Below are 17894 nucleotides of genomic sequence, written 5' to 3' on the forward strand. Positions count from 1 at the left end.
GTCTTGCAAACTCGGACAATCTGCGTGGATAAAGTTGTGTATCTAACCTCCACCAAAGTTCAGGAAAATCAACTTGTTGCTCCTCGTGAAACTGTTGCCACTCCATTGAGAAATCTTTCTTTTTTGATTTTTTGATTTTTTGATTTTTTGGATTTTCTATTTTTCACTTTTTTTTGGATTTTCTATTTTTCACTTTTTTTGGATTTTCTGGAATAAGAGAGATCTTGAATATCTCAGATTTCAACTTGAACGTTCAACTGGTTCCAGCTTGATTCCTTCTTGCGTAAGTCCAACTAACGATCCAGCAGTCACCTTCCTTCGAGTGTTTGAGAAAAAGCTTTCCACTGATCTTCCTTGGATTCAAGAGTTCGTGTTCACTGTCAAGCGCTTCTCAGGATCTGACGTTCAAATGCTCAGCCCTCCTTCTAGCGCCAATTCTGTTGTGCGCGGGAGGAGGGACAAAAGCTCTTGAGATAACCTCCGTAAATTTGAAGTGATAGAATCTGGAGTTCACGTACAAGCCCTCCTTCTAGCGCCAATTCTGTTGTGCGCGGGAGGAGGGACAAAAGCTCTTGAGATAACCTCCGTAAATTTGAAGTGATAGAATCTGGAGTTCACGTACAAGCCCTCCTTCTAGCGCCAATTCTGTTGACGCGGGAGGAGGGACAAAAGTCCTACACAACTCCTTGCGAATGTGATTATCTATGAACAGCTTGATAATGATCGAGGCATGATAGTACAAGCCCTCCTTCTAGCGCCAATTCTGTTGACGTGTATTTTGTACACCATCATACACAGAATAAAATACCTAAAGGCATCTTATCCTCTCTTGAGAAAATAGTCTCTAACTGCTGAAGATTCGCGTAAAGGATCAGTTAGGTAGACTCCAAGGTTCTTTTAGTGGGGTCTCCACGTGTGGACAAGCTCCAGTGGTATGATGTGATTTGCTGGAATCACAAGGGGACTTACATTGAACTTCCGATCTGCTTTGCTGGACACAGGCTCTTACTAACTTAGATTAAAAAAATGGAAAAAGGATAAGGGCGAAGAGAGGATCTAATCCTAATACTAAGAATGTAGGAGCAATGACTTGACCTTTTGATGAAACTCTAACTAGGTCTTGTTTTGACATCAATGGAACATCTACACAAGACTAGTGCAATCTTCTAAGGGGAGCTTTATGATGTTCAAGTTATCACCGCAGGCATAGATACCATCCAAGTTGATGCATATCAATGAAGAGGCAACAAATTGAAATTGAGCTTAGGCTGAATGATTCCAGTTGACTACGCAAGGCAAGTCTGCAATCAACAAACTGCTAGTAGTATGGATGTACGAATTCCACCATCAATCAATCACATTTCCTCCATTCATCTAATTATCTACCATCTAAGATTGAAGACTCAACAAGAAACCATGCAAATTGCAAGAAAAACGACATATTTCACCATTACTTCAATGAAAATGGAGTTTGTTTACAATCAATGGCAACAATTTCTTGCCTTGTCCTCCTATTCTACTCTCTAACTACTTTCAACTATTTACAAATCTCTCTAATTCTATCTAAAAATCTCTTTCACTCTAATTCTCCTTTTACAAATGAAATGTTTGGGCTTATATAGTGCCCACAATACAATTTGATGGCTTAGATCAATTCAAGATCAATGGCCAAGATTTTACAATGAAAACCCTAATTAGGGTTTGTTACAACCATTACATAACATTTAATGCTTGACCAATGATAAAATTGTATTGCTTGGACACATGTCCCTTCTAGAAAAATCGACCAATGGATAGCCGGGGTAGGTACATCGGAGTTTGTGCCACCTTCCATGAGTTAAGTACATTGAATCTGGACATGCTGAGATGGACTTCTCTGATTGGAGAAATGATGACTAGGACGCCACCTCATCTGACACTTGAAGCTTGCTAGATATTTAATTTGATGTCGTTGAGAGGCTATCTTTGATTAACTCTTGTTCTAACTCCTTTTGTCCTTGATGTGCAGGATGATGTACCTCGCCTTGGAACGCTGGATTGGAAGAGGTCGCCCATGTCTTGGCTTGATCGTCCTGGCGAAGACCGTCCTTGATCCGGCTTGATTTTCCTTGAAGAGACCTCCATTTGACGCCTACACAACATTTCAAAATTAGTAACATGATTTTGCAATACATAACATAAATTAGAGAGCAAATTTTAGGAAACTTAATGATAAGTCCTTTATTAATCATTTCCTAAAAACAACTGAGCTAAGGCAAAACAAAATTTCAAAATTCAAAAATAAGGCAATGACGATCAAAATTTGAAATTAAAACAAGAGATCTTGCCATACCTTACTTGAGAGCTTAACTCTAAAATGCAAAATAAAGGAATTCGCCTAGGCAAAATTTGAAATTCGATAGTCTTGATGTGATCTTCAAAAGAACGTTCCTCTTATCAACTTCGCCACCCTTCAAGCCTTGGACGTGATCTTTTCTTCAAGTTAGCAATTTCGCCATCTTTGATATGTCTTTGACGTCCTAGGCAACTTCGCTCAAATAGAAACTTCAAGTTCGCCTCTCCTTTGGATAGTTACTAGTGCCTTCTAGCTTGAAATGAAATTCGTTCCTCCTTTGCCTTCTCCAAGTCGCATATGAGAGATGATAAATGATGATGTGAAAATGAAATAAACTACCCCTCCCTTTATAGCGCTCACACCTCTCACCACCATTTAGGCCGACTTTGTAAAAATAAAGCAATTTAAATGATTTTTAAATGAATAACAAGGGCCGACCTCCATAAAACAAATAAATACCAAGCGCTCCATTTAATTTTTTAATGAATTAATAATCAATTATTAAATGCCTTCATTTTTAATTAATAAATTCGATTTTCTTACAAGGCAAAAATAATCAATTAATACCAAGCGCTAAATTTAAATGCCATTAATTAAATATCGATTTTCCTAGCATTTAAATAAATTCAAAAATGCGTTTGAGCGCCAAAATTTTTAAAAAACATGGAAAATATGTACCTCATCGCCCTGGTCCCTGACTAAGGGACAGGAGCGATCCATCACTTGGTCTTGATTTTTTGCACTTTTGACGTTCAAAGCCTTTAACCTCACGTTGGAATTGGCATTTTCGCTAGGATTTTCAAACTTGAGTGACTTGTCTTGCAAATAAATGTCCCTTAGATGTGATATCGCCCTGGTCCCTTGAAGAGGGACAGGAGCGATCCTGAAGCTCTAGCCAAAACGTGTCATCTTTCATCCTTGGTTCCTCGTTCATTGCCTCTTAAAGGACGTCCTTGACCTTAGCTATCCTTGCATTGTCTTGATTTTGTCGGAACATGAGTGTTTTAGTAAAAATCGCCTTGGTCCTTGTCCAAAGGACAGGAGCGATATGAGTCCTTTAACTTAATTGATAACACTTTTACGTTCAAAACTCTTGCATATCATCTTCAAAAGACACCTTGTACCTTTTACCCCTTTGCAAAACCTTGACTTAACGTGATTTTTGAAGGAATTAGCAACTATAATCAATATCGCTCTGGTCCCTTCCTGAGGGACAGGAGCGAACTTCAAGTCTTTGGGTTCATGCTTGCGTTCTCCAACTTGCAATCACCATCATCGTGCAAAATAAAGTTCCTTGATCCTTCGTGATCACTTGATGCTTGATAAACTTTCAAATTTTAAGCCTTCATAAGAATTTCGCTCTGGTCCCTTGGAGAGGGACAGGAGCGATTTTAGCTCTATGGGCCTTATTTCACTTTGTCACCTTCAAAACTTATATTCAACGGGTTCGTAATGTGCTCTTCTATTCATCCATGCCTTGAGATCGGTTCAAACTGTGCAAGAAAGTCATCCACAACAAAAATCGCTCTGGTCCCTTCCTGAGGGACAGGAGCGAACTTAAGCATTTTGGTCCTTTGTTGACGTTTGATAATCTTCAATTTGTCTTCAACGGGTTCGATTGACCTCCTTTCTTGCCTTCGAACATAAAATTTGCTTGATCTTTGCCTAGATCGTACCTTATGAAGAATTTCGCTCTGGTCCTTCAGTGAGGGACAGGAGCGAATTTGACCCTCTAGGCAAAACTTCATCATCTCATTGTTTTTGATCAAGTCTGGATGCTCTATCATGCTCATTTCGTCCTTCACCATGCCTTTGATGTCTCGATTCGTCCAAACAAGGTCAGGAATGGCTCAACTAAGCATTTTCGCTCTGGTTCCTTGGTGAGGGACACGAGCGAAATTTGACTTGTCGCACTCTCGATCAGGACAATTTTAATGGAATATAACATTTAAGTATAAGTGACATTTCCTTCTATGTTTCTTCTTTCTTATACTTTAAGTTATATTCCATATATACTTTCAGGATGTTTGAGAGTGGTTTCAGACCTCCAGGAGTTATATTGCAAAATCTAGTTTTTGGAGGTTTTTTCAGTTTCCAGACTTAGTCAAATTCAGGATCAGGGCATTCCAGACTTAGCCAAATTTCAGGATCAGGACCTCACTCAAGCCGGACTTGCTACCCTGTTGATCTCCCCGACAGCACTTCAAGTTATATTCATTTGATAAAATGTACCTCTTTGGACCTTCTCACATCGTCAAGACGTTAAAATCTTGCAAGGACAAAGCAAAATTGGATTTGTAGCTCCGGTCCTTCACTGAGGGACAGGAGCGATTTTGCTCCTACAGGCCAAAATATCATGATTTTACACATTTTATCACTTCACAAGGCGAAAACAAATCATTTGAAATGCCTAGGATCAAAAATCAAAAAAGTCAAAATTTGGTCAAAATTACTCAATTGGACAAAATTCATGTTTCATCATCAACACTTAGACGAATTTAGACTCTGCGTCAACATTCCAATTGAAAATTAGACCATTCTGGCGAATTCATTTCATTCAAAATTTGCATTCTAGAAAAGGAAACTCAAAAGCCCTCAAAAGCGACTGGATTCTGGTCCGAAAAGACGGTAATTAAAACCCTAAGGCTTGACCCTAAATCCAGACAACTAACAAACTAACAAAACCCTAAAAAAAAGCAAAGCGAAAACGAACAAAACGAGCAAAAAACATGGGTCCCCATTTGCAATGGGGCGATGTGTGAAAACGTCACAACAGTCTCCAATTCTTCATTCTTCTGATCTTCCTTCATGAGAGCCGGGCGACTAGTAGATGCTCCCGCCTTTGGAGTCGCCATTTTGACACCTCCTCTTGAGTATTAAACTCTAAGAAATGATGCAAAAATAGGTGAATTTCGCTAGGCAAAATGTAGATCAAAGCTCTCCCTTGAATAAAATGCGCCTCCTTTAGCCTTCACAATAATCAACTCCACCTCCTTCTAGCCTCCAACACTTAAAAGAAAATCGCTCCAAGCAAACCAGATTTCGCACCTTTAATCAGCCTTCCAAATTCGCACTTGAAGCAATGATTGAATGATTTGATTAAACTTGATCAAAGCATCCCTATTATATAGAGCGCTCACCCCTTTTCTCCCTCTAGGCCGACTTGGCAAAAAGAGGTTAAAAATTAAATAAAAATTCCAAAAAATAGGGGCCGACTTGGCAAAATAAATAAAAATAAGACCTTAGGCGCTCCATATTTAATTTTGATTTAATAAAAAATTAATTTTAAATGCCTCCAAGATAGAAGTTCGATTTTTAAGGCTTAAAATTAATTTATTAAATGCCAAAATGTCTTTTATTAAATGCCAAATTAATTTTAATTTTCCAAATGCCTCAAAATTAGTAATTTTGGCGATCATTTTAAGGAATATCAATGCTCAATAATGTAAAAATGAAGGATATCACCAACTTTGCCTTGGACCTTTAGTGAAGGTCAGGAGCGATCTTTCAATTTTGCCCTTAATCCTTCATCTTTTAATTGTCAATTCTCCTTGTGGGGTAAGCAATGATCTCCTTCACTCGTTCTATGCGTGCTTGGTTTGCTTTTGCAATGCAAAATAGGGGCTTCAAAGATTTTCGCTCTGGGCCTCCAGTGAGGGTCAGGAGCGACTTTTGCAATTTAGGCTAGGATCATCAAGTTTTGGAGGTAAATCCTTGTTCATCACGTTTTGGAGGACCTTTCTACCTTAGCACAACCTTGCCTTAGCGAAATCTTGAAGGGAACTTGTTGGTTTTGCAAATTTCGCCTTGGACCTTCAGTGAAGGTCAGGAGCGATTTTGAGTCTTTTTACACAAATTCTTGATGACTTCAACTTCAAATTACCTTCAAGGCGTAGAATATCATTCTTCACTCCCTTTTGAGTCTTGGAAACAAAAATACCATTTCGAAATACAAGGGAAGTGAGAATTCTTGGAAATTTCGCCCTGGACCCTTGGAGAGGGTCAGGAGCAATTTTCCCTATTGTCATCAAAATTTGCACTCTTAGCATCTCCATTCCACTTCAAGGCATTTCAAACACCGTTTCTACCTTGTGCCTAGGCTTAGCTTTGCTCAATTTTGGGAAAAAAGTTGGATATTAGGTTTTTCGCCTTGGGCCGTCAGAGAGGGTTAGGAGCGATTTTGCAAATTCAAGCTTATCCATCTTTTTTTAGCCCTCTAAATTATCTTCAACGGTCAAAACACACCCTTCCTCACTCATTCAAGCAAGATTTTATCTTAATTCTTCAAAGAAAGGAGAGAAACTTAGAAATTCGCCCTGGACCTTCAGAGAGGGTCAGGAGCGATTTTGATAATTACCTTCAAATCTTGCATTCTTAACATTCCTTCCTCACTTTGAGGCAATTTAAACATCATTTCGAGCTCATGTCTAGGCTTAGATTTGTCCAAACTTGGAGAAAAATGTCCAATATTAGGCTTTTCGCCCTGGGCCCTCAGCAAGGGTCAGGAGCAACTTCTCAAACCTGGTTTGATTGCCTGCTTGTTGATCGTCCAAATTATATTCAATGGGTAAAACACACTTGCTTTCACCTATTCCAATTATAAAATCACTTTGACTTTGCAAAAAAAATGTGCCTTTTGAAAATTTTGCTCTGGACCTTCAGAGAGGGTCAGGAGCGATTTTACTCCCCTTGGGCAGAATGCTTCACTTTTCTTCATGAAATGTCTTTGCTAGGGAAGATTTCATCTTGTTTCACGCTATGAATAAAAGTTCATGTCCAAGAAAGGTCTAAAAATGTGCATATAAAGAATTTCGCTCTGGACCTTCAGAGAGGGTCAGGAGCGAATTTACTCCCCTTGGGCAGAACTCCTTCAATTCATCATCTTCAATCAAGTCTGGACACTTTCTCACGCTCATTTCATCCTCCACCATGCCTTTGATATCTCAATTTGATCAAACAAGGTCAGGAATAACTCCAATAAGTTTTTTCGCCCTGGACCTTCAGTGAATGTCAGGAGCGATTTCACCCTTTCTGGCTAAAATATTCAAAATTTAAGTCTCCAATCACTTCACAAAGCAGAGTTAGGTCATTCTCAAGGCTAGGAACTGTTGACGTGTATTTTGTACACCATCATACACAGAATAAAATACCAATAGGCATCTTATCCTCTCTTGAGAAAAAGCCTCTAACTGCTGAAGATTCGCATAAAGGATCAGTTAGGATGACTCCAAGGTTCTGGTTAGTAGGGTCTCTACGTGTGGACAAGCTTCCAGCGGTATGATGTGATTTGCTGTATCCTTCAAGGGGTCTTACGCTTCCGAAAGTTCAAGATTTTACTAAACTAAATAAACTTTCAAAAAATAACAAAAGAGTAGGGTTTGAAAGAAATCTAATCTAGTCTAATCCTAAGAATGACTTAGTATGGACAAGACTTGGCAAGATTCAACCAACTTCAATTTTGCCATAAGATAACAACTTAATTGAAATTGATGCGATCTTCTAAGGTAACAAAATGATTTTCAATGCATTAAAGATCAAAGACACCACCACGAAGGTACATATCCAAGACACAATAATGATTGAAGGTTAAGTGATTCAAGGTATTCTCCAGTCGACCATGCAAGGCGTTCCTACAATCAGCAAGAAGCTAGTGGTTTGGATTACGAATCCTACCAAAGATCAAGTCTCACACTATGTCCTTCAAATTAACACACTACTTTGATTGAGCATGATTTAAGTAAATTTAACAACCATGAAGATAACCAAGAAAGTTGCAACAAAACACCATAACTTCAATATTTCATTGATTTCAAAGTCATCATGTACAACAATTGCTTGAATTCCTCTCCTCAAACTCAATCTTGCTACAAAAGTAAAATTGCTTCTAATTTTAATCTCTCTAATCTCTCAACTATCTCTATTCTCTATTGCTAATTGCCTTTACAAAATGAAATGCCAGGGTTTATATAGTGCCCTCAATACAATTCGATGGTTTAGATCAATTCGAGATCAATGGCCAAGATTCAACAATGAAAACCCTAATTAGGGTTTGTTACAACCATTACATAACATTTAATGCTTGACCAATGATAAAATTGTATTGCTTGGACACATGTCCCCTTTAGAAAAATCGACCAATGGATAGCCGGGGTAGGTACATCGGAGTTTGTGCCACCTTCCATGAGTTAAGTACATTTGTAATGTCCCCATTTTGCGAGCATCAAAGTTTGTAAGAATTAGCCTATCATTTGACCCTCGTAGGCTAAGAATTATTGATAGAGGGTCTCGTGTGGCAGTTACTTGGTGATTAGAGACATTACTCTTCAGCTGGATTCAGCTTTTGGCCTTTGCGCAGGTTTTTTGACTCAGATTGGCACACTTACTATTTATAGTAAGTTACTATTTTGGGAGAGTCAGGGTTCCTATTAATAGAAAGACACTTGAACAGAGCTTATTGGCAGTATCGACCTTGATTGGGCCTTTGCAGCTATTTCTAGACTCAGTTCCACATACTTACTATTTATAGTAAGTCACTATTCAGGGTTTCTATTTTTAGACAGGCATCCAATCACATGGAGAACAGGGAGAGTCGACTCCTGGCTCAAACGGCTTAGCAATCAGACAAGTACATCAAGAGATATTAAAGTTTAAGTGACTTAAGTGATTTATTTAATATTTTAATATTATTATAAAGTTCTAAAGTAACTTTATAATAATAAAGTCACTTTAATATAATAAAGTGCGTTAAGTGAATAATTTAATGTGGGAATAAATCTTTTATCCCACATTGGCCAGGAAGGTGTTTGAGCTCTCTTAAGGAAAGAATAAAAGGAAAGGCAGGAGTTCATTCTCGGCATCCAATTGATGAATTGTAATTTTTGAAATGGGAGAAGTTTGAGAGAGGAAGAAACCAAGGTTTCAACCTTTGTACTTTGGAGAGCGTAAATTCTTCGAAGTTTAGGGCATCTGAGGTGCTGAAATAATCACTGATATTTGCCATTGGGAGTGACTTCATTCAGGGTCACTATTTATGCACAAATTGAAGAAGAATCCATGGAATGTTGAGCTGGTTAATGAATTTCATCTGGAAGTTGAAAGACCATATTGGAGGAAACATTGCCAATGCATTGTCATTATTTATTTTGTGAGCTGCTACAGTACCCGCGTCTACAGTACCCCCGTGAACAGTGCGCATGCACAGTGCCGTGAACAGTGCGCTACAGTGCCGTGAACAGTGCGCATGAACAGTGCCGTGAATAGTGCGCTACAGTGCCGTGAACAGTGCGCTACAGTAGTTGGAGTTCTATAGAAGGGGATTTAGAAAGGTTGAACAGCTATATATATTTGACAAGGGATTTGCATATGAGGAGAATCAAACCAATATATCAAGGCAGCCATTGAAATACCAGGTTTTCTATCTATGGTCATTGTATTAGAAAATCATTACTTCATTGCCTCATTTTCTATTATGATTATATCATGAAATATTTGGAGGTTGCATATGTTTAATGGAGATATAATTTGCATATTCCACATTCATGGTAACATTCAACATTGATCAGCCATTTAGCTTTCATGCCAATTGTTTGCTTAAATGCCTAATGGCTGTAGGTGTACTTTGGGATGCATGACAAGTGTTTGTCTTAATGTCAACTAGCTGTACTAGTTAATTTCAGTCATTACATGTGTGGAAAGGTCTAAAACAGCTAGTATATCATTTCTATAACAACTTTGCATTGTTAGAAGCTTTCCATAACTTCATTTGCAGCCTACAAACCCAAAGAAGACAAAGAAAGAATTCACTACAGCGGCTTCAAACATTGTATGCCAAATGTTTGACAATATTCCTTGGTGTTCATATAAGCAAAACAGGGTCAGATTAGCCAAGGGATCTTACAACATTGAATCTGGACATGCTGAGGTGGACCTCACTGATTGGAGACGTGATGACTAGGACGCCACCTCATTTGACACTTGTAACTTGGTAGATATTCAACTTGATGTTGTTGAGAAGCTTGCTTTAATTAATTCATCTGGAACTATTTACTTCTTCAACGAGCCCTTGTTCTAACTCCTTGTGTCCTTGATGTGCAGGATGATGATGTACCTCGCCTTGGAACACTGGATTGGAAGAGGTTGCCCTTGATGACGTTAGTCCAAAGAAGGTCGTCCTTGTCCTTGCTTGATCGTCCCGGCGAAGACCGTCCTTGATCCGGCTTGATTTTCCTTGATGAGATCTCCATTTGATGCCTACACAACATTTCAAAATTAGGAACATGATTTTGCAATGAATAACATAGATTAAATTAATTTTTAGGAAACTTCATAATAAATCCTTGAGTTATTATTTCCTAAAAAACGATTGAGCTATTAAAATTCAAAATTCAAAATTCAAAATTTAAGATTATGACGATCAAAATTCGAAATTAAAACAAGGGATCTTGCCATACCTTACTTGAGAGCTAACTCTAGAATGCAAAACAAGGAATTTGCCTAGGCAAAATTGATATTTCAACGTGATCTTCAAATAAATGTCTTTCTTATCAACTTCGCCACCCTTCAAATCTTTGACGTGATCTCCAAGTTCGCTCAAATGTAAACTTCAAGTTCGTAGCGCCTTGGATTGATGTTAATGCCTTGGTTAATACTTCGCACCACCTTGAATACAATTCGCACTTGAACACAATTTCGCACTTCTCCCTTTGTCTTCCAAATTGCACTTGAATGAAGATGATAAAATGATAATGTAAAAAATGAAAATCATCACCTCCCTTTATAGCGCTCATACCTTAATTACCACTAGGCCGACCTTTGTAGAAATAAGGCAATTAAAACAATTTTAAATAAATAATAAAGGCCGACCTCTAAAATACCAAGCGCTATATTGAATTTTTTATTAAAATAATTAATTAATTATTTGCCAATGTTTTTTAATTTAACAATTTCGATTTTTTACAAGGCAAAAACAATTAATTAATATCAAGCGCAAATATTAAATGCCATTTAAATTGAATTTTCAAAAAATTATCGATTTTTAGCATTTAAATAAATTCAAAAATATTTGCTTGAGCGCCAAAATTTCAAAAATGAAAAAAATGCAAACCTTATCGCCCTGGTCCTTGACTGAGGGACAGGAGCGATCCATCAACTGGGTCTTGATTCTTGCAATTTCGACGTCCAAAGTCTCCATCCTTACGTTCAAATCGATATTTTTGTTGGGTCCTTTGAGCTTGAGTGTCTTGCATGTGTGAATGAGTGCCTTTGGATGTAATATCGCCCTGGTCCCTTGGAGAGGGACAGGAGCGATCCTAGTGTTTTCTCCTTGATCTTGCATCTTAACGTTCACCTTCTTTGTATCGCCTTCCAAGTGATGTTTTAAACCTCGTGTAACTTTGCTTTAACGTGATCTTTAAAGGATAACAAGTGTTTTGGCAAATATCGCCCTGGTCCCTTGGAGAGGGACAGGAGCGATCCTCATGCTTTCTCCATTTCATGCTTGTTTTTCTTGACTTCTATAAGGCATTTAGACGTTTGGAAGGATCATCGCCCTTGTCCCTTGGAGAGGGACATGAGCGATCTTGAAGCTCTAGCCAAAATGCGTTATCCTTCAACCTTGGTTCCTCGTTCATTGCCTTTTAAAAGACGTCCTTGATCTTGTGTGAACTTGCCTTGACATGCATTTGAAGGAAAATGAAGGTTTTAATAAAAATCGCCCTGGTCCCTTGAAGAGGGACAGGAGCGATATAGTCTCTTTGTTCAATTTGATGATCGTTTAACGTTTGAAGCCTTTGAATATCATCATCTAACCATGCCTTGGACCTTTTACCTCCTTGCAAAACCTTAACCTCACGTGATTTTTGAGAGATTTAGCCAATATGATTAATATCGCTCTGGTCCCTTCCTGAGGGACAGGAGCGAACTTCATGGTTTTGAACTTGTCTTTGCTTCCATCAACTTGTAATTGCTATCATTGTGTAAAATGGAGTCCCCTTGATCCCCCTGGTTGCTTGATGTGTGATAAACTTTCAAAATTTATGCCTTTATACAAATTTCGCTCTGGTCCCTTCCTAAGGGACAGGAGCGAACTGGGGTATTTCAGTGCAAATCCTTCGATTTGGACGATCATTGTGACTTTATGCTTGACTAAGACGCTTCGAAATGCCTTTGCCACCTTGTTCTTCGCCTTGGAGTGTCTTAAATTTGGAGGAACGGCAATATAATCATCATATCGCCCTGGTCCCTTGGAGAGGGACAGGAGCGATATTGGTCCTGTAGGCTTCATTTCATTTTATCATCTTCGAAAATTATCTTCAACGGATTCATCATACCTCCTTTCATCCATCCATGCCTTGGGATTCCTTCAAACTTAGCAAGAAAATCATCTAAGACAAAAATCGCTCTGGTCCCTGCCTGAGGGACAGGAGCGAACTTGGGCATTTAGGTCCCTTGTTGACGTTTGGTAATCTTCAATTTGTCTTTAACGGGTTCAACTCATATCCTTTTCTTGCCTTCGAACGTAAAACTGACTTGATCTTTGCCCAGTGCGTGCCCTATGAAGAACTTCGCTCTGGTCCCTTGGAGTGGGACGGGAGCTATAATGGATTTCGCCCTGGTCCCTGACTGAGGGACAGGAGCGATTTTTGCATTTTGGGTCATTCTTCTTCATGATGGCACTTCAAGCTATATTCATTTGATAAAACATATCTCCTTGGACCTCTTCAAATCGTCAAGTCATTAAAATCCTGCAAGGACAAAGCAATATTTGATTTTAAGCTCTGGTCCTTCACTGAGGGACAGGAGCGATTTTGCATCCTTGAGGCATCTTCCGTTCGTGAAATTCTTCAATTTATATTCAACGGAAAGATCTCGCCTTTCTCTATCACTTCCATTCGAAAAATCATCTTGACCCTGTAAGGACAGTAAGATTTTCGAAAACGAGCTCCGGTCCTTCACTGAGGGACAGGAGCGATTTTGCTCCTACAGGCCAAAATAACATGATTTCACACGTTTAATCAATTCACGAGGCAAAAACAAATCATTCCCAATGCCCGGGATCAAAAAAAATCAAAAAGGTCAAAATTTGGTCAAAATTAGTCAATTGGACAAAATTCACATTTCATCTTCAACACTTAGACAAATTTAAGCTCTGCACTCAAAAATTTCCAATTGAAAATAGACCATTCTGGCGAATTCATTTCATTCAAAATTTGCATCCTACAAAAGGAAGCTCAAAAGCTCTCAAAACTGACTGGATTCTGGCCTGAAAAGACGGCAATTAAAACCCTAAGGCTTGACCCTAAATCCAGACAACTGACAAACTAACAAAACCCTAAAAAACGAAGCGAAAGGCGAGCGAAAAACGAGCAAAAAAAAAAAAAGAGGGGGTCCCCATTTTAAATGGGGCGATGTGTGAAATGGTCACAACAGGAACCAGTTAGCAAGTCTTCTCAAAACAAGAATTTGTGTTTTAGGATGAAGTTCGCCCTGGACCCCCAGGAAGGGTCAGGAGCGACTTCCCTATTTCAGGCATCATTTTGCTAAAAAAAATCCTTCAATTCATCATCTTCCCCAGGCAAGAACACACCAAAATCCTCTTAAAACATCTCAACACTTAGCCAAAATTGTGAAGGAAATCCAGCCTACAAGGATTTTCGCCTTGGACCCTCAGAGAAGGCCAGGAGCGAAATTGGCATTATCGGACTCTTGATCTATTTCCTCACTTATTCAACTTAGCCCACTAGACTCACTTTCTTCACTGACTGACTTAGACCAGGAAACAACTGGACCTTACCGTAAAGACCTTCAATCTAGACTTAACTTGAGACCTATTTGACTCCCCTGACAGGCTTACCTTATTTCAACAATCTCAATTCTTCAGGAAGATACTTAACAATTTTCCAAAATTTGACTGGACTTAGCTTGAATGACATCAGAAGGGACCCTTAAGGCTTAGCCCTAGCCCAAACAAACCACTCACTCACTCAAAACCCTAAAAGCAGAGAGAAGAACAAGCAAAACAAAAACAAAAGAGGGGGTCCCCATTCTAATGGGGCGATGTGTGAAATGGTCACAACAGTCGGATACAAAAAAATCGCGTGTTTTTCAAAAGCCGAGGAAATTAAAAACGCGTTGCTGTTGCCGTAAAAAAACACGAGTTGGAGAAACCGTCGCTGCCATTGTCGCGCTATAAACCCACAAAAATGTGGGTTGAAAACCCACGAATTCTACAATTTTTTAGTTCCGAAAATCACGCCACAAAACACAGAAAAGGCTGCTCGGGTTGAAGGAAACCAAAAAATACCACAAAATCTGCAGAAAAGTTTCAAGAAAACCCTAGCATAGAAAGAACAACACCATCCAAAAAACCTTTGACAAAACCTGCCTGAAAATCATGAAAAAAACGTGAAAATTGTGGCTCTCGAAAAACCTACAATCTCAAAAAATTGTATTGCCCACGAACATTGCACCCAAAAAATACGATCTGCATAAAATGAATTTTTTTTCCTCCAAACCCTAAAAAGTTCGCCCAAAAAAAAACTTCGGAAAAATTTCACAAAAAAAAAATCACTATGAATTTTTTCTAAAATTATAAATTCTCCAAATTTTTTATCCATGCTCTAATTACATGAAAAATAATTGAATGAATTAATTACAAATATGCAACCGTATATAAACGAATTACAAGATGGTGTTCTAAAAGAACGAACCGTTAAACTAAAGCTTAAAAATTCTTAAAATGCTGAATAAAGTTTAAAAAAGCTTAAAACGCTAAATAAAGCTAAAAAGCTAAAATCTAAAAAGCTAACTATGTGTTCTTATAAAAGAAGCAATAGTTGCACTTAAAAGATTAAACAAACTAAAAGCTAAATAAGTTGACAAACTAACGAACTAAAAAGCTAATTAAGTCGACAACTAAGATGACCATTATAGAATAGATATAATTGTTTTTTCAATAATGAGTAATGAGGGTTAGGGGAGTCTCTTGGTAATAATGGCTTGATCAATATGAACCTAATAGTATATTTGTTTTCACATTCTCTTGGGCTATATGGTAGTGTTAAATGCCTTTGGCTTAATTGTTCCATGTTTATATTGTCGATCCTACATAAATCATTTTATTATTTATGTTGATTATATAGGCGTATGTTATCCTCATGACATGGTTACATTTATCATTTTCATTCAAAATCACCATTTGAAGCTGTCTAAAATTTTTCATGTATTTGTGCAATATATAACTGAATGCTTGGATTTTTTTTGTGTGATCTATGTTGTTTCTAAATGTATTTTTCCATGAATTGTCCATATTGTAAGGAGTGACATTCCTTTGGGCTTTGTTACTGTTATATTCTTGTGCACAATGATAGCATGTTTATGTCATTGAACTTATGCAAATTATTCTAGTTATTTGTGGTGATTATGTAGGTGCATGGTTTCCCTACAACACAGTTACATTCATCATGTGCATTTAATACATCAAAAATTCTGCCTATTCACACTTCCATTTCTTTGGAGCAGAGCACAGGTAAAAGATAGAATTTTACTAAGTTTAATGCCTTTTAGTCAGATTCAGTAGTTATGATTTCATTTTTGTCACTGTGATTGTTGAAACACCAAATAAATGTTGAAATTAGAACAATTAATTGCAAAATACTTGTGAAGGAGTGCAGAACACAACAGAGCACATCTAACATTTACAATTTTAATATCTGTGTGGTTATAGTCTAAAATTTATTAGAAGAAGAAAATAGAAAACTTAAATCTAAATAATAGCTATTTGGAAATTTTATAGATTGTAAGTATAAATCTGCACCTAGATATTCCTGGGACCAGAAGAACAACATGTGATCACATTAAGGCGCTCTTCATTCTATTATAAAAAATACAAAAATGTTCTTTTTTGAAGCTCAAGTCATCTGAAAACCTTCACGTTTCCATTCCTATCCGAAGTAACTAGTAATACCTGCTTTAGACACTGCTAGTAAATTATGAATACACCAATAGGATATATTAAAAACTTTCAGCAGTGGATGCAAAGGACATGTTGAGCGCATATAACATTGACATATATCTGTGTGTGGTTATAATTAACAAGCTACCAGACAAAAAGAGGTTATGATGTTGAATATAGAAATTAGAAAAAATTGGGAGGCAGAAGAATTACAGTCACTATGGCACCCCTTCTTTTCTACTCTGAAAAAAGGCAAAGAAAAACAAATTTTTAAAATCAGATTCATCTCAAAACATTACACTTTCGGGCTTTTTAATTGCAGTAACTTGTAACACCAATGGCCTTTAGATGGTATTAAGAATTTAGTTTAGATGGTATGCATCAATAACAAAGTAGCCGGAAACTCCTTTGTCCCTCCTTGGGCACGCGTGTCCCCGTATCCAAAAGGGATATGTATCCGATACAACCGGGATACACGTCGAATACTGTACCCATGCGTGCCCAAAAAACCTTGATTTCCAACCATGCTAGATACTATGTAATTTGGTTTTTTTAAAATTTGATGTAAATCTTCCTAAATTTAATTTAAAAAAATATCATTCATGGATTTAAAAAAAAAAATTGGTATAAACAAAACCTAGACTAAATGAGAAAGACAAATGAAATGTTTTTCTATTTCAATGACCCATTTTTTGGGTTAATTTCCAATGCAACAACTCTACTATTTTTGCATATTGTAAAATGTTAAATCAACTAATCATTATTTATGTAGCAATTATGTGTCTATATTGCTTTTGAAGTAATGAAAATCTCCTCGAGTAACTTAAAAAAATTGTGTTAAATATATGTGTATGTGTTTTTTATGAATGTCGTATCTAGTCGTATCCATATTGGGGTTCTTAAAAAATGGCCGTATCTATATCCAATACTATATCCGTATCCATATTCGTGTTGTAATGTCCCCATTCGGGATTTTAGTCCTCAAACAACAATTCTAACTTAAAGTGAGTTGTAATACATTAATAAATATAATTTTATCAAAATTGAATATATTTTATTATAATATTCAACTTAAAGTTTTAAGGCTAGTTTGGGAAAGTAGTACTTATCTTGATAGATTCTCTTATTTGAGATATGTGTTTCTATATTGTAATCATTCCCTTAGACCATCTGATTGATATCTCACAATTAGTGGAGAATGGGAAGAAAACACAAAGAATTTTCCCAAACAAAAATCTTCAATCTTCAACATGTTGACTACTCTTAGCCCATTGTTGACCTTTTGGCATTGCTGATTGTTCAAATCACAATTAATAACCTGCAAGGCTTAAGTGGGGCTAAAATAAAAGCCACAACCCATATTCAGAAGGCTTCCAAGTGGGTCCTGTTGGTGTACGTTTTATCATTCACCGAACATCAGAATAAAATATCCAAGGATACTCTATCCTCTCCTGAACAAAATCACTACTTGTGCCAAGATTGTGAGAAAGACAACAAGGCAACTCCAAGGTCTATATGTGCGAACGAGCGACTTTATGTTGGATAACTTCCTTTGTTTTGTATGCTGAAATACAAGGGGGACTTACGCTCAAGTTAGGACTTAGACGG

General features: G+C 37.4%; 1 protein-coding gene across 2 annotated transcripts in view; it reads left to right on the forward strand.

Moving 5' to 3' along the window:
* LOC131074118 (pentatricopeptide repeat-containing protein At1g76280) overlaps positions 1 to 17894 on the forward strand; it is a 254542-nt gene that overhangs the window by 40056 nt on the left and 196592 nt on the right. For both annotated transcript variants that reach the window (XM_058010671.2, XM_058010672.1), the window contains one exon: positions 15761 to 15860. In XM_058010671.2, coding sequence (XP_057866654.1) covers positions 15761 to 15860 — 100 coding nt within the window. The remainder of the gene's footprint in view (positions 1 to 15760; positions 15861 to 17894) is intronic.

Source organism: Cryptomeria japonica, chromosome 4 (assembly GCF_030272615.1).
Source record: "Cryptomeria japonica chromosome 4, Sugi_1.0, whole genome shotgun sequence".
Lineage (NCBI taxonomy): Eukaryota > Viridiplantae > Streptophyta > Pinopsida > Cupressales > Cupressaceae > Cryptomeria > Cryptomeria japonica.